At 60.1% G+C, this 23,646-nt stretch overlaps 1 protein-coding gene across 31 annotated transcripts in view; it reads right to left on the minus strand.

The window, feature by feature from the left end:
- Window positions 1-23,646, minus strand: part of JAKMIP3 (Janus kinase and microtubule interacting protein 3) — a 105,560-nt gene that overhangs the window by 23,178 nt on the left and 58,736 nt on the right. For 8 of the 31 annotated variants that reach the window (XM_036070089.2, XM_036070088.2, XM_036070099.2 and 5 more), the window contains 15 exons: window positions 20,739-20,954; window positions 19,252-19,371; window positions 18,560-18,706; window positions 17,665-17,796; window positions 15,715-15,750; window positions 14,871-14,930; window positions 13,760-13,891; window positions 12,587-12,715; window positions 10,775-10,858; window positions 9,296-9,358; window positions 7,071-7,169; window positions 5,879-5,977; window positions 5,734-5,793; window positions 798-863; window positions 64-132 (listed from right to left, as the gene is read on the minus strand). In XM_036070089.2, the coding sequence (XP_035925982.2) occupies window positions 64-132; window positions 798-863; window positions 5,734-5,793; window positions 5,879-5,977; window positions 7,071-7,169; window positions 9,296-9,358; window positions 10,775-10,858; window positions 12,587-12,715; window positions 13,760-13,891; window positions 14,871-14,930; window positions 15,715-15,750; window positions 17,665-17,796; window positions 18,560-18,706; window positions 19,252-19,371; window positions 20,739-20,954 (1,512 nt within the window). The remainder of the gene's footprint in view (window positions 1-63; window positions 133-797; window positions 864-5,733; window positions 5,794-5,878; window positions 5,978-7,070; window positions 7,170-9,295; window positions 9,359-10,774; window positions 10,859-12,586; window positions 12,716-13,759; window positions 13,892-14,870; window positions 14,931-15,714; window positions 15,751-17,664; window positions 17,797-18,559; window positions 18,707-19,251; window positions 19,372-20,738; window positions 20,955-23,646) is intronic. The other 23 variants (XM_036070094.2, XM_036070103.2, XM_078076946.1 and 20 more) reach the window with 16 other exon arrangements.

Consider the following 23,646-nt stretch of genomic DNA (forward strand, 5'->3'; position numbering starts at 1 on the left):
TCGCAGACTCGGGCATCCGCCCGGTGACACCATGTACAGACACAAAGCAAGACGCCCACCAACCTTCTCACTCTCCAGGTCAACCATCTTCCGATGCAGGGCCGACTCCGTCTCCTCGATCTGCTGGAGCCACTGGACACAAACCGAAAGAGCAGGTGATAGTGACCTTTCAGGTGGCCACACAGGCACCAAACTGAGAGTGGGGGCTGGGTTGGCACTGTGAGCCCCGGGTGCCCAGCGTCCAGACAGCCCCACGTGGTGTCCAGGAAGTCTGTCCCCCACTTCCCCAGGGAGAGAAGGGTCATAAGCAGGGGTTCGGCAGGGACAGGTGCACCTGAGTGCTCAGCCAGCAGAGGTCCTCCCTCCGTCCCATCCCCTGCACCCCTGCTTGCCGGGCTCCCTCTCCCCTTCCCGCTGGAGGACTCCCAGGCAGGCTCTGGCTGTGGGGTGGGGGCCAGGGACCGGCTGCAGGTAAGGAGCCCAGGTGGGCTGGGCAGCCCCCAGGGGAGGGTCCTGGTGGGGTGAACAGAAAGCCAATGGTATACAGACCCACTCCATCGCCTGGCCTTTGGAGGGGTAAACTGAGGCAGAGCTGGCCTTGAGACAAAGCCTGGCTGATCTGTTACCCACAAACACAGGTGGTGGGTGTTGTTTGACCCCTGCGTGTGTGGGCCCTCCCAGGCTGATAGGGTTCATGGACTCTCCACCCCACACCCCGGGAGCCCCTCCTCCAGGGAAGGCACCCTCTCCCAGCTGAGCCTGGCCCTGTCCCAAGAGCAGCCACACAGCTGCTTTACCTTTTCAGCCAAGGTCAGGACTGTCCTAGCTTGTATGACGACCACTTGCTCCTCATTGGTCAGATTCTGCACCCAAAGCAGACGTGGGTACAGTAAGGGGGCTGCACCAGACTGAAATAATGAGGGCGTGGGGTGGGGAGGTGAATGCAGGTGTCTGGTGGGGGGCGTGAATGGGGTGCCTGTGGGGGGGGTGAATGGGGGTGCCAGATGGGGGGAAACGAGGGGTGTCTGGTGAAGGGTCAATGAGGGATACCTTACAGGGGAATGAATGGGGTGTCAGGTGGGAGGGTGAATGGGGGTACCTGGTCGGGGGGTGAATGGGAGTTGCCGGGTGGGGAGGTGAATGGGGGATGCTGGTGAGGGGTGAATGGGGGTGTCTGGTAGGGGTGAATGGGGTGCCTGGTGGGGGGTGAATGGGGGTGTCTGGTGGGGGGTGAATGGGGGGTGCCTGGTGGGGGGTGAATGGGGTGCCTGGTGGGGGGTGAATGGGGGTGTCTGGTGGGGGGTGAATGGGGGGTGCCTGGTGGGGGGTGAATGGGGGGTGCCTGGTGGGGGGTGAATGGGGTGCCTGGTGGGGGTGAATGGGGGGTGCCTGGTGGGGGGTGAATGGGGTGCCTGGTGGGGGGTGAATGGGGTGCCTGGTGGGGGGTGAATGGGGCTGCATGAAGTGAAACTGATGGAGAGGTGCAGGGGGCTGGGGTCACAGGTAAGGTGACTTTTACTGAAATGGCCTCCTGGGGTCTTGAATCCGTTTTATTCTTGATCCCGTTGACTCTGACGTGCTCCCTCTGTTCTGCCCCCTCCCATCCTCCCAGTACTGGTGACCAGGACGTTGTAAGCCGCCAGCTGAGGCAGGAGTGGTGGGGTGGGGGAGCGTAAGGCAGCAGCTAGACACGTGTGCCTACTGTCCCTTGTGCACATCTTTCTTGAAAGCCAGCTCTCTGCATATGCAGCCTGTGTTATCAATTACTAAAACCCCACTTAGGAATGTGGGGTTAGGGCTCCCATCCCCGGCGTCTTTGCCTTTTCTCTGCATGTTGTATTCACACCTCTTCCAAGGGGCCCACCTGGGTGCTCTTCTGGCTGAGTCTGGCTTTGGGGCCAATGAGCATCCTCAGAGGCTACAAGTACTTCACTCACTCAGACCCTGACTGCCACCTGTATCAGCACCTGGGTGGGAGCTGGGCTGTCCCCACTGCAGGGGCCAACTTGTGGGGCAGCGGGTGGGGGGTGGAGAACATGGGAATCAGAGACCAGAGCAGGGCAGAGCCTGCTGGACTACTGAGCTGGAGGACAGCCCCCTACAGCCCAGAACCTATCTGCTCAGAAAGCCCTCCATCTGGAGTGTGAGCTCCCCCAAGGGAAGGGTCCTCACCATCCCCTACCCCTATAGCAGTCAGCAAAGGTGGGGGCCAGTGACCAAACGCTGTAGGCACAGAGGCAAGCCCTGCCCTTGGGGCACAGTGCACCCTGACTCAGCACAGAGCTGGGCTGGCCAGGCACTCTGCACACCTCCTGCTCCTGGGGAAGCTGGTCAGGTGCCCAGGTGCTCCCTCCTCCCAAGGCAGACAGGGACCAGGGGAGGCCGAGCAAGTGGCCTCAGGGAGAACCTACCGGGACATGGTTGCACTGGGCTGATGGGCTCACCACTGGGTGAGCATCGCGATGCCCCGGCCTGGGCAGAGTGCCATCTGCTCTACCTTCTTGGCCCCTGCTCTCCCTTCCCCAGGTGACCCATCCCTCTGCAACCCAGGGAGAGCAGTGGTGAGTGGTGCTGCCCGCCAGGGAGGACGGGGGTCCACTCCACCCCTGCCACCTCTGTTCAACTCCAAGGGCCCTGCCTCCTGAGCACACTGAGGTCTGGGGCTCAGGTACCCCGTAGCCCGTTTGGAGGTCTGTGCACAGTAACCACAGCACTAGCATGAGCTGGCTGTGAAGGCAGGAGGGGCCGGGCTGTCCCTGTCACCTGCTTCATAAGCTGGGCCACTCCGAGCTCCAGGAATGAATCTCAGGCTCCACGGGGCACCATCTGGGTCATGAGGTGCACGTGAAGTACACCCATATGCTCCACTGTGACCACTGAAGGGACGCCCTCTAGGCCCATCGGTAGGAACTGCCAAGCTTTCCCCAGGGTCCCCTGAGCGTAAAACCTGAACATGTGTCCTCCAGTCCCTGAGAGTCTCTGTCCCCATGCTCTGAGGCCACTTGATGGCTCCATGGCAGTCCTGCCCACTGATGCTCTTGAGTAGGCAGCTATAGGGCTGGGGAGGGGCCCTGAACTGAGCTCATCCTACATCAGCTCTGGGACCCTGGGCAGATGTCCTCTTGGGCCTCAGTTTCTCCAGCTTGAATCAGAAGGTTAACCAGTATGGTCCCCATGATGGGGCCTGATAACTCAGGGCTGGACCCCTTCCCTGTATTGGCTAACGCCTCTACAACCCACAGCTCAGATGGAGCACAGGGTCTGGGGGAGGGGCAGAACCACCAGCAGAGCCTCCCTCCCCAAGTGAAGGGTGGGCAAGAGGGAAGTATCCCTGTCAACACAGGGCCCCACATGTGTCACAGCTGCTGGGAAGAACAACTAGTCCCAAGAATACGTGTGAGTACCTGGGTTTTGGTGTGTGTGAGTGAGAATGTGTGTGTTTGCATGCATTTGTTTCTCTTTTTTTCTCCTCCTACTTCATGAAGTACACTGAATCGACCAAGTGCCTGGCTCTTTCTCAAGAGCAATGATCAGGATGGGGAGCCCAAGATGTCTTAGGACTAGCTGTAGACTATACTTATTAGTATACCATGGGAGAAAAAAAACTTCTGGGTGGCGGAATGGGGCTGCCTTCTGGCACAGTTGAGCTGCTCATTGGGCAGGGGACTCAACAAGTGCAAGATGATGGATAAAGGGCAGATGGAAGATGGATGGGTGGGTGGATGGATGGAGAATGGATAGATGGATAATGGAGTGTGGATGGAGGATGAAGGATGGATGGATGGATGGAGGATGGATGCATGGATAATGGAATGTGGATAGAGAATGAAGGATGGATGGATGGAGGATGGATGGAAGATGAATGGATGGATGGAGAATGGATGGATGGATGGAAGATGGATGGATGGTGGATGGATGGGTGGGTGGATGGAGGATGAAGAATGGAAGATAAAGGACGGATGGACAGAGGATGGAGGATGGATGGATGGTGGATGGATGGATGGATGGAAGATGAAGGATGGAAGATAAAGGACAGATGGACAGAGGATGGAGGATGGATGGATGGAGGATGGATGGATGGATGAAGGATGGGTGGATGGATAGAGGATGGATGGATGGAAGATGAATGGATGGATGGAGGATGGATGGAGAATGAATGGATGGAAGATGAATGGATGGATGGAGGATGGACGGATGAATGGAGGATGGAGAATGAATGGATGGAGAATGAATGGATGGAGGATGGATGGTTGGAAGATGAAGGATGGATGGACAGAGGATGGAGGATGGATGGATAATGGAGTGTGGATGGAGGAATGATGGATTGATGGGTGATGGAGGATGGATGGATGGAGGATGAATGGATGGATGGAGGATGGATAGATGAATGGATGGATGGAGGATGGGTGGAGGATGGATGGAGGATGGATGGATGGATGGATGGAGGATGGATGGATGGAGGATGGATGGAGGATGGATGGATGGAGGATGGATGGATGGATGGAGGATGGATGGATGGATGGATGGAGGATGGATGGATGGATGATGAAGAATGGAAGATGAAGGATGGATGGATAATGGAGGATGGATGGAGGATGAAGGATGGATGGATGATGGAGGATGGATGGAGAATGGATGCAAGATGAATGGATGGATGGTGGATGGATGGAAGATGGACAGAGGATGGATGGATGGATGATGAAGAATGAAAGATGAAGGATGGATGGACACAGGATGGAGGATGGATGGATAATGGAGTGTAGATGGAGGATGAAGGATGGACGGATGATGGAGGATAGATGGAGGATGGAGGAATGGATGGACAGATGGATAGATGGATAATTGGAGAATAGAAGATGGATGTATGGATAGGGGATGGAGAGAGAGATGAAGGATGGATGGATGGAGAATAGGTGGATGGAGGACGGAGGAAGGATGAATAGATGGATAGATAGTTGGAGGGTAAAGGGTTGAGGGAGGGATGGATGGATGGAGGATGGGTGGATGGAGGATGGGTGGATGGAGGATGGATGGATGGATAGGTAAATGGAGGATAGAAGATGGATGAATGGATGGGGGATGGAGGGAAGGATGGAGGAAGGATGAATAGATGGAATGGAGAGATGATGGTTGGAGGGTGAAAGGTGAAGGGAGGGATGGATGGATGGAGGATGAAGGAGTACAGTCACTCAGTCACTCAATCAGTATTCTTCAAGGAGGTTGCTGTAGAAATTGGAACTGGGCCCTAAATAAGATTTGCAGATTATTTATGGTCTCTGCCCTTCCCCCAAAACCAAGGAAGTGGGAACCCCTAAGAGTCTGGGATATCTAAGGTACTAGAGGATCTGCAGCCCCCACCTCCATTAAGCTGTGGGAAGGCTTAGCAACTGACTGGGATTCAGAAACTGAGAACATGTGGCCAGAAGCATCATGGCTGGGAGAACTGGGTATGCACAGCAGAGGGTTCCCCATCCTGGCCGAACAGAGGCTCCGAACCCCGTGCTTCTGGGTGCGAGTTGCCACTCAGCTGGGTGCAAGAACATGAGAAAGGAGCAGGATTTCTCCCAAATTCCAGGGACCGTACCAAGCAGCTGTGGCCTCAGGGAGGGTGCCGGCGGGCAGGGCAGCCATGGCAGACTGGCAGCGGGACTCATGGGGATCCCTGGACCCTGGGGGGCTGATGGGTTGGGGGCTGGCATGAGGAGGCATGCACAAGTCAGGAGAGCGACATACACTTACGGCGTTATCCCCCAGGATGTCCAGCTGCTTCATCAGCTCCGTGACCAGGATGTCCTGGAGGCAAAGACAGGGATACCCGGAGGTGAATGCCAGCCGGGTGGGGTTGTGCGGGGTGCAGGGGTGGGGGGCGGGGGTTTACCGTCACTCCTTCAGCTTCGCAGTAGGCCTGGAGGGGGCTCTTCCCTTCTGCGAAGGGGGTGTGGTGGAAGTTGATGGCCGGAGACTTCCTCTCCCTCTCCTAGGACAGAGAGCGGGAGGCTGGGCATGGGGGCTGTGCTGGGGGCCACCCAGGGACAGGGTGGAGACACGGAGGCCAGCGAATGTGGTCTGCATTTGTGAAACAAAGCCCAGGGGCAGCAGAGGGCCGCTGCACAGATGCTGGCGGGAGCGGGACCTCCCAGCCCGGGCAGGCCCTGGAGCCCCCAGCTCAGCTCCCTCAGCTCCTGCTCCTCTGCCCCCATCCCCTGCCGCTGACTTGCTGGTCTGCCATGATCCCCAGGCTGTCGGGAGCCTCCGCGAGCAGTGTCACCCTCCACAGGCCTACCCGAGCGAGCCCCTGAGCACAGTGGCTGGTGGTGCTGCCCCCCTCATCACCCAGAGCCACATGCAGGAGCCCTGGAGGCCAAGGGGCGGTCATGTGTGCGCACGCGCACACTCCCGGCAGCCAGGGTCACCGGGGGTCCTGAAGGTGGCTAGGACTGAGGAGGAGGCCCCGGAGCTGTGTGTGGGCAGCCAGCAGGGCAGACGCTGGCCCAGGGCACGTCCTCCGGCCTCACAAATGCACCACACCCCCCAGCTGCGCTCCCGGCCGAGAGAGAGAGACGGTGGAAGGTGAGGGCAGCCACGTGGCCGTCCGTTTGCGGCTGGACCCTGCCCCGAGGGAGCCTGGCTCCCGCTTCCTCCTCTGCAGGAGGCCAAGGTCACAGGGGAGGACGGGGGCCCAGGACAGCTGTGCACAGACAGGCACCTGGTCACTGCGTGGCCCCCAGCAGCCCGCACTGGGCTGCTTAAACGAGCAGGGAGCAAATGTCCGCTGGTGACCACCGTGGTCAGGCGTGTGGCCCCCGCTCAGGACAGCTGCCGCCATCATGGCCCCTCCGGGCGGAGCCATCACTGCCCAGCCCCGTGAGTCTGGAAGCAGACTCATGTCTTGTTCATTCTGGGCTTTCGTCCGTGGCCCTTGGGCAGAGAGGTGCCTCCTTTCCAACCCACCCTCTTGGGGTCATGAGCAAGGGCCCAGGTCAGGAAGGCCAAGCGCCTCCTCCATCGCAGCAGCTCTGCAGGATGGTGGCCTCTCCCCTACGCACCCCGCACCCACGCCCCCGGCACACCTCGAGCTCCAGGATCCGGAACTCCAGCAGCTCGTTTTGGTCCCTCGCATCCTGGACCTCGTGTTTTAACCGACCCTCTTCTATTTCCATTTGTTTAATCTGTCAAATAAAAGGCAGGTGACACACTGAGGTCACGTGAGGTCCACTCCCAGCTTTCCCGACAGCTTCTGGCTATCTGTGGGGCTGGCTGACCTGCCCCGGCGCCCAGAGCCCTCACTCCAGCTGGAGTTGGCTCACCGGGGGTGGGAAGGGGGCGGATGCAGGGGCAGATGCAAGGGGCGAGGAACCATGGATGCCCCCAGAGTGGCCCTGAGCCCGGCCCAGCCGTCTGAGCAGAGATGGGGAAGAGAAGGGGCCCATCAAGGGAAGAGCCGCTAAGATGTCCCCATGCGGCCCCTGCCGTCGCCAGGACAGTGCTCCTTCAAGCACAGGCTGGCCCAGAACCCGAAGGTGCATTGCTGTCTGATGGAGGGGCCATGGGCCACAGCTGCCGGGCCCCCTCCAGAGCTGACCTTACTAATTATGGGATTGTTCAAGCAGAATCAGAAACAAGTCAACCTGACGTTTGAGGCCCGCACCTTCCAAAGGGTGAGAGCAATGCATCCTGGGGCATGCGGCCTTGGGAGGACAGGGAAGGGCGTGCCAGAGGGTGTCCACTGGGCCAGATGGCCTGGCCCATCCCCCCTGAACTGAATGTGGGGAGCTGAATGCCCCGCTGGGATGCTCAGGGGTGGGTGGAGATGGATCCAGGGGCTCAACATCCTGCAAGGTGCTGTGGGGGTGGGTTCCTTCCACAGTGCCCGGCGTCAAGCTGAGCAGCCAAGGCCGTGGGCGGCTCCTACCCTGAACGTGACCCCGTGCACATGGCAGCCAGAGGAAAGCAAAGGTTTAAAGTGTGCCCCCGAGCACTGTAAGTGTACACAGTGTGCAAGTGTACATGAACATCTATGTGTGCACGTGCGTTTAAATGTGAGTGTTTAAGAGTGCACAGAGTGCTTAAATGTGCATGCAAGCAGTATGTATGCACACTAATGTGTGTGCATAGAAGCGTGTAAGTGTGCATGCAAGTGTACAAAGAGTATGCGTGCACATAAGCATTTATATGTAGACATATTTTTGTGCACACAGAAGCGTTTATGTGCATGTGTTATATGTACAAGTGAGCATTTAAGTGTGCACGTGAACGTTATGTGTGCACACAAGCATTTCCATGCACACAGGTGTGTACATGTGCATGAGAACACCATAAACACAGCTGCCGTGATTTAAGACACATATATGGACAGTCCACAGGAAATGTGGGCGTCACGCACAATTCAAGACCTAACAGCACCAAAGCAGGGCCCCGTGTGGGACTGGACTGTGGCCCACGGGCTTGGTTTGGAGGCTGCTGGTCTGCGCAGAGCACGGTCACGGTGGCGCCCCTAAGGCTCGTGAGGACGCGCTGGCCTGGCTCTTCTCTAGAAGGGCTGTGGCTGCCCGGGCGAGTGCCTCTGCCCCTGCCCGTCCTCGGCCCAGGACGAGGCCTGCGGCTGGTGGGGAAGGGCCGCACGCAGCACCCTCACCAGGCAAGACGATGGCGCTGGTGGCCTTTCTGCCTCTGAACCGTAGCCCCCGCTCCCGCCCCGGTCTGAGCGCCCTGCTCCAGCGGCTCTGGGGTGCCACCCACTGGGGACCGTCCCAAGCAGCGCAGGTGTCCTCTGACGAGCCCTGCACAGTGCTCGGCCCTCCGTGCTGTGGGCCCCGAGAACAGGCTGACTTAGGGAGCTCGTGTGTAGAACGGGCATCTCACCTGCAGGGAGAAGGGCAAGTGAGGCGGGTCCAGGCAGGAGCTCGGGCCGCTAACAGGAACGGGCCAGCGGGCACCGTGTTTTCTGGCCCATCACATAAAATCTTCCAGCCCACAGAGCCCCAGCCCGGGGGCGGGTTGCAGGGACAACAGTGTTTTGGGGCTTCCTGTTAACCGGAAGCCAGGGGAGCCCATGGATGCATTGCGCTCACCCTTTGGAAGGTGCGGGCCTCACACATCGGGTTGACTTGTTTCTGATTCTGTTTGAACAACCCCGTAACTAGTAAGGTCAGCTCTGGAGGGGGCCCGGCAGCTGTGGCCCACAGCCCATCCACCGGGCACACTCACAGCTGCTGGGTGGACCCAGCTCCATGGACCCTCCAAGGACCTCTCCCCAGACGACAGTTCCCGGGAGCATGGGGGGTGGGGGCGCTACCTTCTCCACAAGCTCTTGGTTCCTTCGATACAGCGCTTGCTTCTCTTCAATCCACTTCATGTCCTTGAAAACGGAATTAAATTAGAGAAATAAATACACCCCGGGATTCAGGCAAAGCCAGCATTTAAATCACAATTCAGCAGAACAGACTCAACACCCAGCTTCCGCAGCTGCCGCCTGCCCACCGTTCCTGTCCTGCAGTGAATGAAAGCCTACGACCCCCCGTAGTTGCCGGGGGGCCTGGACGGAGAGCAGACACCTCGCGCCACCACGTGGCCAGCACTCCCGGACCACGCCAGCCCACGCCAGGCACCAGTGGCACGTGGAGCCATGCGGGTGTCACGGGTCCAGGGACCTTGACACGGAGCCAACAGGAGCCTGGTCACTCGGGGGGTGTCCTGTGCATTCACACGCAGACATACGGACGGAGGCCAGCTTTTGTGCTCTGGGGAGAGACGTGTGTGGACGCCCGGCCGACCCGGCCCCATGATCAGGTGTCTCCAAAAGCCCAGACGCTCCCTCCTCCAGCAGCATCCTCAGTAAGGGGTTGGGAGGAACGCCCGCTGCCCCTCACAGTCCACTTGCTTCCAGGTTCTTCCCCGCAAAGTCATCTGTGAAGTGTGAAGGTTCACATCTGCAGATGAGAGGCAGCCGTGTCCTCCCGCCCGTCCTCCTCCGGCTCGCGTCCCAGCTAACCCGCCGCTGCAGTTCTCCAGCACAGATGGCAGGGCGTGGGGCCCAGGCATCCCACTCAAAGGTCCAGGCAGGGTCCGCGAAGGCCGCGCACAGCACAGCTCCTGAGCACCATTCCCGCTGCCTGAGCGCACGGGGCCCCGGGGGAGGGGTGGTGGCCCCGATGGGGTGCAAGCCAGTCCAGCGGGTTTCAGGTAAACGGCTACAGGTGCCCAGCACGGACTCTGGGGCCGCGCACGCTCAGGCAGGGGCGTGGGCAACATGACCCTGTGCCGCTCAGGTCCTCCTCTCTTCCATCCCACTGTCCACCCAGAGGCGAACACGTCGAGGGCCACCGTGAGTCTGCGCTGGCTTGATGGTGAGCCAGGCGCTTTCCCATGCAGCCTGGGGGTGGACCCTCCCAGCCCTACACAGACGTCCTCCTGCCTCATCTTGGGTCCACCTGGAAGTGCGCCGTCCAGCAGGTCAGAGGCTCGTGGCCACGGGCGATGGACGCTTGCCCCCAGGATTTGAAGAGCCCAGAGGTGGCGATGGGCATAGGGGTGAGGGAGTGACCAGCGGTCTCCAGGGGCAGCCCTGGCCCTGAGCTGGGGGGAGAGAGGATCTGCCCAGGCGCCCCCGTCAAGCTGTGCTGTGCCCTTCCTCTGATACATGCTCCCCTCAGTGTCTGCATTTCTTAGTGGGGCACCAGTCTGCCGGGCGCAGCCCCCACACACCCATGGACCGTCCGCACCCCTCGGGCACCCTCCGTGTTGGTGGGGCACCCGGCTCCCGCTCGAGCCTCACCTGCCCCTGCTCGGCCAGGGTCTGCTCCAGGTCTTCTATCCGCGTCTGGGCTCTCTGCATCTCTGCTTGCAGCTGCTCGCGGGTCTGTAGGATGGGAGGAGGGATACATCAAACTTTCTCTCGCAGCCGGGACACGCCCGCAGGGATGGAGGCTTTCGGCGGGCCTCAGCCTCCGCTAAGGGAGAGGACGCCATCCTCGAGTTTGCAGGGAGGCTCTGTGAGTCTAAGGCTCACTTAGACTAGGGGGACGCCCTACAGACTCATTCTGAGGGACTGTTAGGGGAAATGTCTGTCGACAGGATGAAACAGCTGGTGAGGGCAGTGGAGTGCTGCGGGGCCCTGGCCACTGGGGGGCTTGTTCCGGGCTCTGGCTGACACGGAGGATGGAGGATGGAGCACGGAGGACGCACGGACCGGTTGCACGCGGGCTCGGCCATCGGCCATCGGCCCTTCCCGTCCTGCACCGGCGCCCTCTGCCGGTCCCGGATCACCTTGCTCCACATTCTGCGTGAACTTGACTCCCCCCGGCCCCCCCCCCGCCAGTCCCTGCAGAAGCCCACCCTCAGTGCCCAGTGCAGGCAAGGCCCCCAGAGGGTCCAGGCCACCCTCCCTGGAGTTAATTTGCTCTCACGGGGTCCCAGCCACAGGGCACTTCATTCCAGTACTCCTGCTCCCTGGGAACAGCTCTGGGCAGATGAGAGCACTTGGGCCAACTGGGCACAGGGTCCGGTGGCCCTCAAGCTGAGGAGGGCAGGGGATCCACTGGCCTGACCCAGGGTTCCTCTTCAGACATCAGCAGACCCTGGCTCTCCCTCCCCTCCCCTCCCCCGGCCTCTGCCCTCCTAGGGCCCGGGTGATACACGTGAACCTGGAGGGAGATCAATTTGCTGACAGGGAGTAGGCCGAGTGACTCTCCAGGCAGCGAGGATGGATGTGGCAAGGGGACCGCACTGACACTGTGCCCTGCTTCCAAGAGTCCACGCTCAGCCGGCCAGCTGGAGTCCCAGAACCAGCTGACTGGCCCCTTGCCCTGTATGCTAGGGACAGAGTTGGCCCCCAGGCCCCAGGGCAGCTGGGCAGGACAGCCCTTCAGGTGTACAGGATGCAGCCCATCTCCTTGTGCAGGGCATCCCCTCTGAGCCCTGGCAGGGCAGGCCACACGTCAGGGAACAGGGGAGGGGGCTCAGGGAGGGCAGGGCACAGCCCCCTGCCATGGCCTCCCCTGGTGGCCAGCGAGGGCACCTGTCAGCCCCATGTTCCTGCCTTTGAGGACGGGGCATGAGCGCCTGGGCCAGGGTCCAGGGAGGCAGGGGCAGGAGGGGGACACCTACCTGTTCCCAGCAGGGCCTGCCTGGTGAGGCTCAGGGTCAAGGTGGGCACAGCAGCTGAGCTCAGGTGTATTGGATGAATGAATGATCTTGGCAAATTTCCAGAACTGAGCTGCAACGCTGGCCCTTCCCCATCTCTGAGCCTCAGCTCCAGGAGAGCCCCCCAAGAGCACCACTGGACGGTTTGCGAGGAAGCAAACTTCCCCTTGCCCGCCAGCCACGGTCCCCAGAGGGGACACATGTGGCTCTCCGAGGGACCATCACTCACACCTGTGCCTGGGACCACTCTGGGAGGCCCCACCCACCCCTAGGCCCGATTGGTCCTTAATCGCCTCAGGGAGCCTCAGCAGGCCCGGCAAGAACCGTGGGAGAGAGGGCTTCGCCCGGAAGGTGAAGCAATGCAAGTGTCCCTGCCAAGGCCGGGGGTCAAGTGGGGAGGAGCCCAGCGGGAGCTGGAACGTCGTGGAGTAGAAGTCAGTTAGACCTTAACTTCTCGCTCTGCGTCCAGCGTCCCTCCGACCTGCTCCTGCAGCAAGGCGTAGGCTCGCTGCAGAGCCTGGTACTCCATGGTCAGCTGCCGGAACCTCAGCTCCGTCTCCTCCTTGGCCACGCCCTGGACAGGTGCACGGAGATGCAGGCTTACCTGGGGCCGCGGGGAGGTGAGCCTGGAGCCCCCCCGGGGAAAGGCCCAGCTGGCTGCACTAAGGCCAGGGTGCACCTCAGGGGCCGGCAGCCAGGCCAGGGGCTCGGCGGGGGCCCCATCTGCCCCCCAGATGTGTCAGGTGAGACCTGGACCCGGGGAATGCTTCTCCTCCCCACCCCCACCTTCCTGCAAAGATCCCTAAATGCCTCCTTCTGGCCACAGGGACACCTGCTGCCCCAGACAGAAGGCAGGGGGCTGCTGCGGCCTTCCCAGGGCCCCCCCGGACCCCAAAGCGCTTGCTTCTCCAAGAACAAGGCCTAGGTCTGGTATGGAGGGTGGCTGTGCCCGAGAGTGACCAGGCCCAGGGACCCTAGCCTGGCCCCCGCTCCCCCTGCGCTCCTTACCCCCAAGGCTGTGGCAGCAGCTCTGCTACGATGTCTTAGGTCTCTAAGTGGGTCCCTGGCCATGGGTCACCTGCCCGGATTGGCCAGGGCAGGCCCTACCCATGGCCTTAGTGCCCCTGGGCCTGTCGGGGCCGCGGACAGCCTGCTATTCCTTGTCCTGCAGCCACAGGGGCCAAGCCAGTGAGACCAAACCAAGCCCAGCTTCCTCCCACATGCGGGGCTCAGCCGGCCGCCTGCATCTGAGGATGGTTCCTTCTGCAAGAAGGACTGGTGGGGAGGTCAGGCTGGGTGGGCTTTATCAGAGACAACGCTATTCTGCACTGCCTGTCACCCTGATGAACACCTCGGCGTGGCCCTCAGCGTTGCTGCCAGCCTCCCCACACTGGGTGGTTCAGACCCCCTGGGGCAGCCCTTTGAGAGGCAGGGAGCCCTCTGTCCCACTGTATGGAAGGACACGAGCACAGGCTACTGGGGGGCACAGCCAGTGAGGGCCCCCGAGCCCACCGCTCCAGGGGGCAGGCTGCACAGCAGAGCCCCACGTCCCCGACCCTGATCCTCGCTGCCTCCAGGCCCCGCCCCAGCCTGTCCAGAAGCCCCTGTGGGAGGCTACCTCCTCCAGGTCATCGTCGGGGGTACACGGAGTCTGGTCCGTCCTGTCTGTCTGATAAGAGATGGAGGAGCCATCGGATTCCAGGGAAGCCTCTTCGTCATATCCAAAGAAGGTCTCCACCACAACCGGCTTCTGGCCAAAAGGAACTGAGTTAGTCCAGACATGGACCCGTGTCCCCTCCTCACCCCATGTCCACCATCCATTCCACCCAAGTCCCTCCTGCCAGTGTCCCCGACACTCTCCCTAACTCCTGGCCCAGACCGTCACGGGAGCCTCCCGGGTCCTCCCTGTGCTGAAACCCCAACGGGCCCCTTCATGGTCCAGCTCATGAAGGTCACCTGTCACCCAGGCTGGAGGGCACTGTGGCCAATGGTCCACGCCTCTGTCAACCAACAACCTGTCCTTGGCTGCCAAGCCCATCTTGATGGCTCCTGGCCTTTATCCCAATTGCCTGGCTTCTCCCCACTCCTGCCTCATGGAAGCGCCGGGACGGTGGGGGGCCCAGGTAGATAGGGTGGGCCTCCTCCAGCTGGTCCGCTCTTAGGACTCTGCACGGCCAGGCTTCCAGGCCTCCAGAAAATCTCTAAATGCTCTGCAATAATCCCGAGGAGAGAGAGCCCCAGCACCCTGTCACTCCTTCCATGGGCCCTTCCGGGGGCCAGATGCGCCAGCATTCGTGCCTGAGGAGTATCTCCCAGGCTGCGTGAGGAACACCCCCGAGCATTCGAAAGCCAAACAAGAAAACACACGCATTTTGCATAAAGCAGAGCACTAGTTATTGTTCTCTGGGACTATCTCCTGAATCTCCTCTAATACACACGTTTATGGAAAAGGATCGTGCTTCAGATTCCCTGGGGGCACAGGTCGGCCTGGGCGGAGCCGTGGGGGGCCAGCAGTCACCCCTGCTAAGCCCACAGTGGGGGGTGGGGTGCGAGGCAGGCCTGCAGGCCCCAGGGCAATGCGGGAATTCTAACTCCCAGGCCCGGCAGGGGAAGGCCAGAGTCCCAGGGCTAACCCCTCCTCCTTGCTGTCACGAGGAACGCCCTCGTGTTAAGTGGCTTTTAAAAAACATACATTCTGTGTACACACACATCAACACCGTCTCCTTTACCTTGGGGAGTTTGGCCATTTTCTTTCTTTGCTTCCGAAATCTTAAAAGCTTATCTCGCTCCTGCAAAAACCAGTGGAAGAGATTTTCTGAGGGGTGAGCAGCTCTGTTAATGTTCCCGCGCCGTCATCTGCACGGACTTGGAGGGTGGTTTCTAGATGGGCCACCGTCTGCATGGTCACAGACGCGGCCCTGCTCAGGAACACTGGCACTGAAGGGGCAGATGGCGCGTGGTTTCTGCTTGCGCTGAAAGGAGCGACGGCCCACGTGGGGGGCTGGCGCCCCACCATGCTCAGGGTGCTCCAGCCTCCTCACAGTGTGTGGCTGGGGGGCAGGCTCTGAGCAGCCCACACAGAGAAATGGGAATCCGAGAGGGACCAAGGCCAGCCCTGCTCTGTACTCTCTGAGCAGATGTCTGGAGAAGCGGCAACCCCACACAGCCGGAAAGGGACCCTGCAGACACGTAAGGAGACCAAAAACCCGTTTCTCCCCAGGGAGCTCCACTGAGTTTCCATGACCCTGACCACGTACCAGCCACGCTTAGACTGCTGGACCACGCCGGCGGGGCAGAAACCCGTGGTGGGGGTCAGCGCTCCAGGGAGGGCAGCCACCCCTGAAGAATGAGCAAAGCTGGGTGCTGGCTCCTGCAGGTGTCACCAAAGGCCACCTGGGGCATCTATCTGACCCTAACAGATGGGTGTTCTCGGTCCCACGGCAAAACCTTTGGGCAGGTAGCATGTGTTGGCACGGCCGCCTCTGTCTTGACTAGAAGGAGCCACCAGCACCAGGGTCCCAGGGACAAGTGCACAGGGCACTGGGTGTGAATGTAGGAGAGAGAATTACTTACTAGCACACTCTTCACGTAGCCGGCCGTTTCAAGGGTCTAGGGAGACAAGAGCTTGTTACAGAGCTGGGAGCACAGACCTGCTCCCCGGGAGACCCAGAGCCTGCCAGCTGCCCCAAACCTCAACTGCCTGGAGAGGGGGCATCTGACCTGGCCCTCATGGTCCCTCCTCCCTCCCTAAGCTGACCTCCCAAGGGCACCGGGAACTGCAGGAGCCCCCGGGGGCCCTCGGCTCAGGGCCAAGGGCCTGTCACCGGCCTTTCAGAAACTGCAGTAACGCACAGTCGCAACTGACCAAGATTTCTTCCTTTCCCTATACTCCCCGACGCCCCATAGGTTCTTATACACGTGGGGATGGACGGTCACTGCGCAGTTGGACGAGACAAGAGGTCAGCTCGCAGGCGCGGTCAGGGAGGCTGTGTTGGGGAGACCCCACCCTGCAGCCCGTGCTGGGCAGTGGGGCCTCCTGTTACTTTGGAGGCAACTTCAGTCATCAAAATGGAGCAGGCCTTGGGGCCCTGGTTGGCTCAGTCAGGGCAGCATGTGACTCTTGATCTCAGGGTCTTGAGTTCAAGCCCCACGTTGGGCATAGAACTTACTAAAAACAACAAGAAGACAGGCCAGGCCCGCACTTCTGGGCCACGAGCCACACCAGCAGGAGAGACACTGCTGTCCCTTCTGCTGCCTCTAGAGGTCACAGAATGACCAAGGCAACTTGCTCCGAAATGACCCGAGGGGACCCCAACAGGGTAACTAGAAGAAGGTTTGGTGCAGGACTACTTTCAACACTGTGCTGGGAGCGTAGTGGCCGTAGGGACAGGGCAGTGTTAAGGGACGGGGCCCTGAAGAGCCTGTCCACGGCCTAATGCCCAGCACCTGGGCCTGGACCTTCCCTGGAATAGGGTCTCTGCAGATGTGATTGAGCCGGGGATCTGGAGATGAGACCATCCTGGATTAGGGCGGGCAGGAGAGAAGAGGAGGGACACAGAGAGCTGGCCCGCGGAGACAGGCGGAGACCGGAGTGAGAGGCCCACAGCCACCAGAAGCGTCCCCGCGGCGAAGGACGGACCCTGGCCCCGCGCTTGCGGAGGGGGCGCGGTCCTGCCGCACCCTGACAGGATTCTGGCCTCCAGACTGAGAAGCGGTTGCTGTGTGCTAAGTCCCCAGGTGCGCTGCTCCGCCCCGGGGGTCCCAGGAGCTAACACCGCGGCGCACCGGCGCTGAAACCCCGGGTCCAAAGCGGTGAGGAGACGACGCAGTTTTAGGGGCCACTCAGGCATGACCGCGGTGGAGCCCGCAGGGAGGGGCCCGGGCAGGAGGGGGGCCGAGGGAGATGGGAGGGGAGGGGCCCGAGGGGCGGAAGGGGAGGGGCCGAGGGAGACGGGAGAGGAGGGGCCGAGGGGCGGGAGAGGAGGGGCCGAGGGGCGGGAGGGGTGGGGCCCCAGGGGCGGAAGGGGAGGGGCCGAGGGAGACGGGAGAGGAGGGGCCGAGGGGCGGGAGGGGAGGAGCCGAGAGGTGGGAGGGGAGGGTCCAGGGGTGGGAGAGGAGGGGCGGAGAGAGGATGGGCGTGCCGAGAGATGGGAGGAGGGAGTCCGAGGAAGACGGGAGAGGAGGGGCAGAAGCAGGGGAGGGGCGGGGCCGAGGGGAGAGGGGTGGGGCTGACGGTCAGGGGAGGGACCAAGGGAGATGGGAGGGGAGGGGCGGGAGGGGCGGGAGGGGTGAGGCCGAGGGAGGAGAGGGGAAGGGCTGAGAGAGATGGGAGGGGAGGGCCCAGGGGTGGGAGAGGAGGGGCGAGAGGGACGGGGGAGGGCCGAGGGGCAGGGCCGAGGGAGACGGGAGAGGAGGGGCTGGAGGGCGTGGCGGAGGGGGGCCGAAGGCGTGGCCGACGGAGATTGAGGGGGCGCGGGGGGGTCGCGGAGGGACGCGGGGGCCCCGCCGAGGGGGCGCGGGCACCTTAGAAAGCTCGTCTATGAGGTTCTGCTGCTCCACAATTTGAAGTTTCAAGAAGTCAACTTCTCTCTCGTCTTGACTCTGATCCAGGTCGTTTAAGGAGCTGGGTCTCCTGATGATCCCGGCCCTTTGTCTCTGCAAAGCCAACCAGACCCGGTCACAGGGGTGGGGTGAGGGGTCGTCGGGCGGCGCGGAGCGGGTCCTCCCTGCCAGCGGGCTCGCGCCGCGCAGCCCCGTCTCCCCGTCGGCTCGGGCCCTGGGGGCGCGCGCGGGGCGAGTCTGCACCCCCAGACCAGGCGGCGTGAGCGGCCCGCCACCGCACACCCCGCCGCCTTCCGAGCTGGGCGTGGGAAGGAGGCATTTCTGCAGCGGGGTGCGGGGAGGGAGGAACAGCCCGCCCTCCTCCCCACTAGCCCCTCACGACCCTCCCCTTCCCCCCGCCACGTCGTGCCAATGACCCTGGCTAAACTACGAAGGGACACAGGAGGCTGCACGGTGCTGGTCCGCTGGCGCCTTCCCCTCCACGCAGGTGTGCTGGGGCTCCTCCTACCTGGGCCTGAGATTTTCAGAGTCAGCAGATGCGGGGTGGGGCTCCTTGTGTTCGACCGGGCGGCAGGCCTGCGGCTGACCTGCCCAGTGACCTCCCCGCCCGCGTCTGCCCAGGCAGGTGCCCACGACCTCTTCCCTCCAGTGCTCAGACCCTCACCTGCCGCCTCCTCGCCCAGCCAGCGCCCAGGTGTTTCCAGTCCCCCCAGTGTATGTGAGACGGGGCGGGGCGGGGCGGGGGGGGGGAATCAAATGATCAAGACTTTCACGTGAGAAGTTCAGGGGCTTGTTGCTCACTGCTGGTGGGGGTGAGCAATCCTCCTGGCCCCATGGACCAGGCAGGGCCCATTACCATTTCTATGTTCTCCTGCGTGACAAATTTTAACTTGTTTTCCATCCGACGTAAAGTATGGGACAGATCTTCATTTTTCCGAGTGAGGCGTTTGTTTTTATCCAGCAATGGCTTGTACTGACTCTCAGCTTCCCTTAAGCGCTTTAACTGAAAGACAAAATTAATCACACAGCATGATTTCAAGTGTAACGTGGAGCCAACAATCCCTGTACAGATTTGGCAGACCGGCCGGAACGCGCTCTGGCTCCGGCAAAGGGAGGTGGTCTGGGGCCAAGAAGAGCTGCGTAGACTCGCCTGGCCCGTGGCCCTTCAGGGCCCTTGGAGAAGCTCTCACTCAGACACAGGTCACCTGGAAATTCCAGTGCCTGTGAGGAGTGATCGTGATGGCTTCACCGAGGCGGGAGGGCTTCACTCATCCCAGACAACACGCAGGACGGAGGGTACTTTCGCTCAATAATATGGAGCAGGGATCAACCAACCAGTGCCCGAGGCCCACATCCATCCCCCCACCAGGTTTTGTTCATAAAGCTTTATTGAAACAGCTGAGAGGCCTGTATGCAAACCCTGCCCTTGGCACCATCATTCCTCCTTCCCACAAGGAATTTTGGAGGTGGACACCTTCTGCACCCTGCCCCAGCAGCCATAGACCCATAGGATCCAGATCTGCGTGCCCCTGCCCCGCTGCCCCTCACCAGCTCGTTCCTTTCTTCCGACAGCAAGGCATTTCGGTCCTCCAGCTTCCGAATGATCGCACTCAGCTCTGCAATTTTAAGTTGGAAGCGCCGAGCATCCTTTTCATCCAACTGCTGTTCCTAAAACAAAAATCAACTGCAAATAACTGTTCGTAGACACAGGCATAAAAAGCTCTGCAAATCCTAGCGCACCACGGAAAACAGAGCAGTTCTGCGGCATGATCGCCCGTGACTGCACATGGCCGGTGGGTGGGGGCAAGCCCTCCCAGGGACAGGTGACCGGTGGCTGAGCACCATGGGCACCGCAGACCGCACAGTGGGGACAGAACGAAGGAGCAGGAATGTCCGGGATGTGCAGAGGTGGAAGGCCAGGGCGGCTGCTGGCTGCAGCTTTCGGGAGGGGTCTGCCCTGAGAAGGAGGTGGGGTCGCGGTTTCCCTAGTATGATCATGTGAGCACAGGAAAAGATGTTCAACTTAAGACTTTCAAAAGATGGTTTCCCAAGAAGTGTGCTCCCTCACATTGAGATTCTATAAGGTCACTTTTGAAACCTCTGGAACCTCATTCAAAAATCAGTGGAAACATTTTGATCCAGTTTCAGAATCTCTCTGGAGTTAACACAATCCATCGAGTGCCAGAGCAAGATTTAATCCATTTAAGCCATTTATAATAAGATTATAAAAAATTATTTTCTATTCTTGAAATGTCGCTGTCCTCGGGCTGGCTCAGCTCAAACATTTTGTCCTCAAAGCAAACAAATGCATGTCCGGGAAGGACACAGGAATGGTTCCTCATTCAGCAGGTGCAGGAGAGGCTAGGGAGCAGGCCCCACAGGACCTGCATTGAGGGTCCATGGAATTTAGACTCCCCCCACCCCGGATTACCCAGAACCACTCCAGAGGGCTCTGAATGAGGAGCAGCAATGAGGAATGAATGATGTCACAGCCCTGCGGCTGCTGGCTGTCCCCACACTGTCACGGCAGCCTGAAGGGGAGCAGAAGGGTGGCACGGTCACACGAAAAGCAGGTGGGGGTGACCGGTGGGGGTGCGGGCGATGGAGAGCCAGGAGCCCGTGCACATGGAGATGGAAGCAGTTCAGCCTCATCCCGGTCGCCCAGGATGGGAACCAGGACCAGCAAGCAAGGACCCTTGGCCGCCTGGGGGCCTGGCAGCTGCAAGTCGGCTCTAGCCGGAAGCCTTGGGGGGCCATGGGGGGGTGATCAAGTGAAGGCCAGTGCTGTGCCATGCTAGCCAGAAAGGAAGGAGACGGAAGTCTGTTTGTCCTCCGGCCAAGCCGGAGAAGCCGAAGGGTCCGGGGTCCGGCTGGTGGGCTGCAGACACGGTCAGCGTCCCCGGGGCAGGAGGTTCTGGTTCTGGCCTCTGGCCCTAGGCTCTCAGCCCCCTGGGGAGCTGCCTGAGCAGGGCCACGGAGCCGCGTGCAGCGCGGTCTGTGACTGGGTCACCGGCAAAGCGTGGGGCGGTGCTTACAGGGCTTCCCGGGTGGTCTGAGGCGTCTCCTGCACTCCCTGCATGGGGAAGCTCCCGTCTGGGGCTGCCCGGGTGCCGATCAGCCTCTTTGGCCTGGGACAGCTGCTCATCTAGAGCCTCTTTTTGGAGCTGCAGTCTCTGAGCATGCCCGGCTTGAACCCCTAACTCTCTCTCCAGCACGAAGACTGCTCTGTCTTTAAATTTTATCTCCTCCATCTACAAGGAGAACAGAACACAATCACACAGGCAGGCAGAGTACAGATCTGCAGTTACCATAGAAACAGGGGGAGGAACCCTTGGAACCAGCATAGGGAGGGTCCCCGAGGCAGCGGCCCTGCCAGTGCGTCTCCGGGCTCAGAGACCGGATGCAAAGCAGGTCGCCCTGGACCAAGAGCCCCACTGCTCAGGCCGCAGTATGATCCCCCCCCGGTCCCCCCCATCCAGGCTGACCTCTGCTCTGCTGGTTCAGTTCAAGCTGGTGCAACTGAGACTCCTTCCTGGACTCTGTGCATCCCTCCCAGCGTCCCTGTGCACCTGGCAGGACCACCCTCTTTAGTGCTGGACTGCAGGGGCTCCTGGGGGCGGCCACTGGGGGCTGGCATTGGCTGGCGGGTCCACAGAGCCCATCTCTAGCTCCTGCCTTCTGCTGTGTGTTGGGCAGGGCAGGGGATTCCCCGAGTTCCTTGAACCCCATCCATAGGAGAGTGTGAGGAGCAAGGTCCGTCCTCCAGCAGGGGGGCTATGGGTATGAGAGGCAGAAGCTTCTCGGTGCCTCTTTCCTCTCCTCTCTGAGGGGCACCCAGCCCAGAAAGAGCCGGAGCCACTGTCCTTGTCCTTCTGCACCCTGCCTCTCCTTGCGCCGAGGTGTGGACAGACAGCAGAGGTGCTGCCCGACTGTTTGCTGGCAAAGCTGCATTTTTAGTTACTCTTGCTTTGAGCTAAGGCTTGGAGGAGGGGGGTCTCCGGACAAGTCAACTCCAGACTAGAGGGCAGGAGCATCCGGCCCACCCAGGCCTCTGCATGCCCCCAGGCTAGTGGCTGTGAGGGGTCCACGGCTCTCCCCACTCTCCCTAAAGTGCTCGGCCTCCTGACAACTGCAAGACGGCCCTCTGCACGCGGCTGCCACTTGCCTCCGAGCCCCTCGTCCAGGCTGCAGAAGGGTGGGCCGCTCCCAGTGGGGAGGCAAACACACCCCCTCCACCCATTCTTCAGATGGACGGACTCGGGGGCTGCAAGGGGTCATTACAAACGGTGCTTGATTTATAAGATGACTCAGTTTAAAACGTATTTTCAAACAACGGAACAGGATGGGATACTTGGTGCTTCCCTTGCTGTTTAAGGCTAAATAATCTAATAAATCAGCCATCTGCTGAAGTCAGCTTGGAAACAAAGAGATGAGATGTCTCATTAACCCAGATCACAGAATTCACAGGCAAGCGATGAACTGAAGAGAAGAAAAGAAATCCTTAATTGCTAAATTCCCATTTACTGGAGCACATAGAAACACACTGAATTAGTGAAAGCAAAGGGGCCAGTAAAATATAATTGTATTGCTAAGCAGCTATGTTCTGGGGTCTAATGACACTCACACTCAGACACTTTAAAAACATCACTCTTCTTTCATCAGGAAACCAGAAAATAAGATCCCACTGAAATGAGCTCTTTAAGCAGATGGTTTGGACCAAAAAGCAGACCTCCCTGAGACGTCACCCGTCCATGTCATGTGCTGCAGCCAAGTGGGGTGACCGGCTCACAAAGGAAATTCAAGGAAAGGTGCTTTCACGCAGGGGCAGGATTTGATTTTGCCAAGGTGGAAAGTCACTTTAAGATCAGTGACAGTGAAATAAGTCAAACAGAGAAAGTCAATTATCATATGGTTTCACTTATTTGTGGAACATAAGGAATAACATGGAGGACATTAGGAGAAGGAAGGGAAAAATGACGGGGGGGTATTGGAGGGAGAGATGAACCATGAGAGACTATGGACCCGAGAAACAAACAGGGTTTTAGAGGGGAGGGGGGTGGGGGGATGGGTTAGCCTGGTGATGGGCATTAAGGAGGGCACGTACTGCATGGAGCACTGGGTGTTATACGAAAACAATGGATCGTGGATCACCACATCAAAAACTAATGATGTATTTGTATGGTGACTAACATAACATAATAAAATTTTTAAAAAAAAGGTAATTTCTAACCACACATTTTTTGAACAGTACAAAATAAAATAAAATTAAAAAAAAAAAACGATCAGCGACAGTGTCCCCAGGGGGTCCTCCGAATGCCGTGGGGCTCTGATGCAGCAGGCAGCAGATGCCCGGGGGGGGGTCCTACAACTCCCACCTGGAACGCCCATTTGTGTAGGGGGCATGCAGGCGCATGACGCAGACGCCCCGCTGAGGTGGAGAAAAAGCTTTGTCCGGTCCTGGGGGGCCCCCACCTCTACAGGGAGCTCCCCCAGCCCTCAGCCTCTCCCCCAGAGCTCCCCCACCGCTCACCCCCACCCCCTATAGCACCCACACACCCCATACACCCCCTCACCCCCATGAACTCCCCCACACCCACCCCCTCCACACCCCTCTCTCCCAGTTACAGAAGGTGTATGGAAACCGAGGCAGCCCTTGGGGTGGTGTATGCCCAGGGGAGGATGCTGAGGCAGAAGAATGGCCCTTGTGGAGAGGAGAGGTGCCTCGCACACCCTGACCCGCCCCCTGCAGTCCAGAGCAGGCTCCGCACTGATGCTCAGAATGAGAACCGCTATGCAGAGCCTGGGAACCTGCATTTAAAGTACCCTAGTGGGCGCCTGGCTGGCTCAGTTGGTTGAGCATCTGACTCTTGGTTGAGGCTCAGGTCATGATCTCCAGGTCCTGGGATCGAGCCCCTCGTCCTCGGGCGCCAGCCTCAGCGGGGA

Source organism: Halichoerus grypus, chromosome 7, assembly GCF_964656455.1.
Source record: "Halichoerus grypus chromosome 7, mHalGry1.hap1.1, whole genome shotgun sequence".
NCBI classification, from domain to species: Eukaryota; Metazoa; Chordata; class Mammalia; order Carnivora; family Phocidae; genus Halichoerus; species Halichoerus grypus.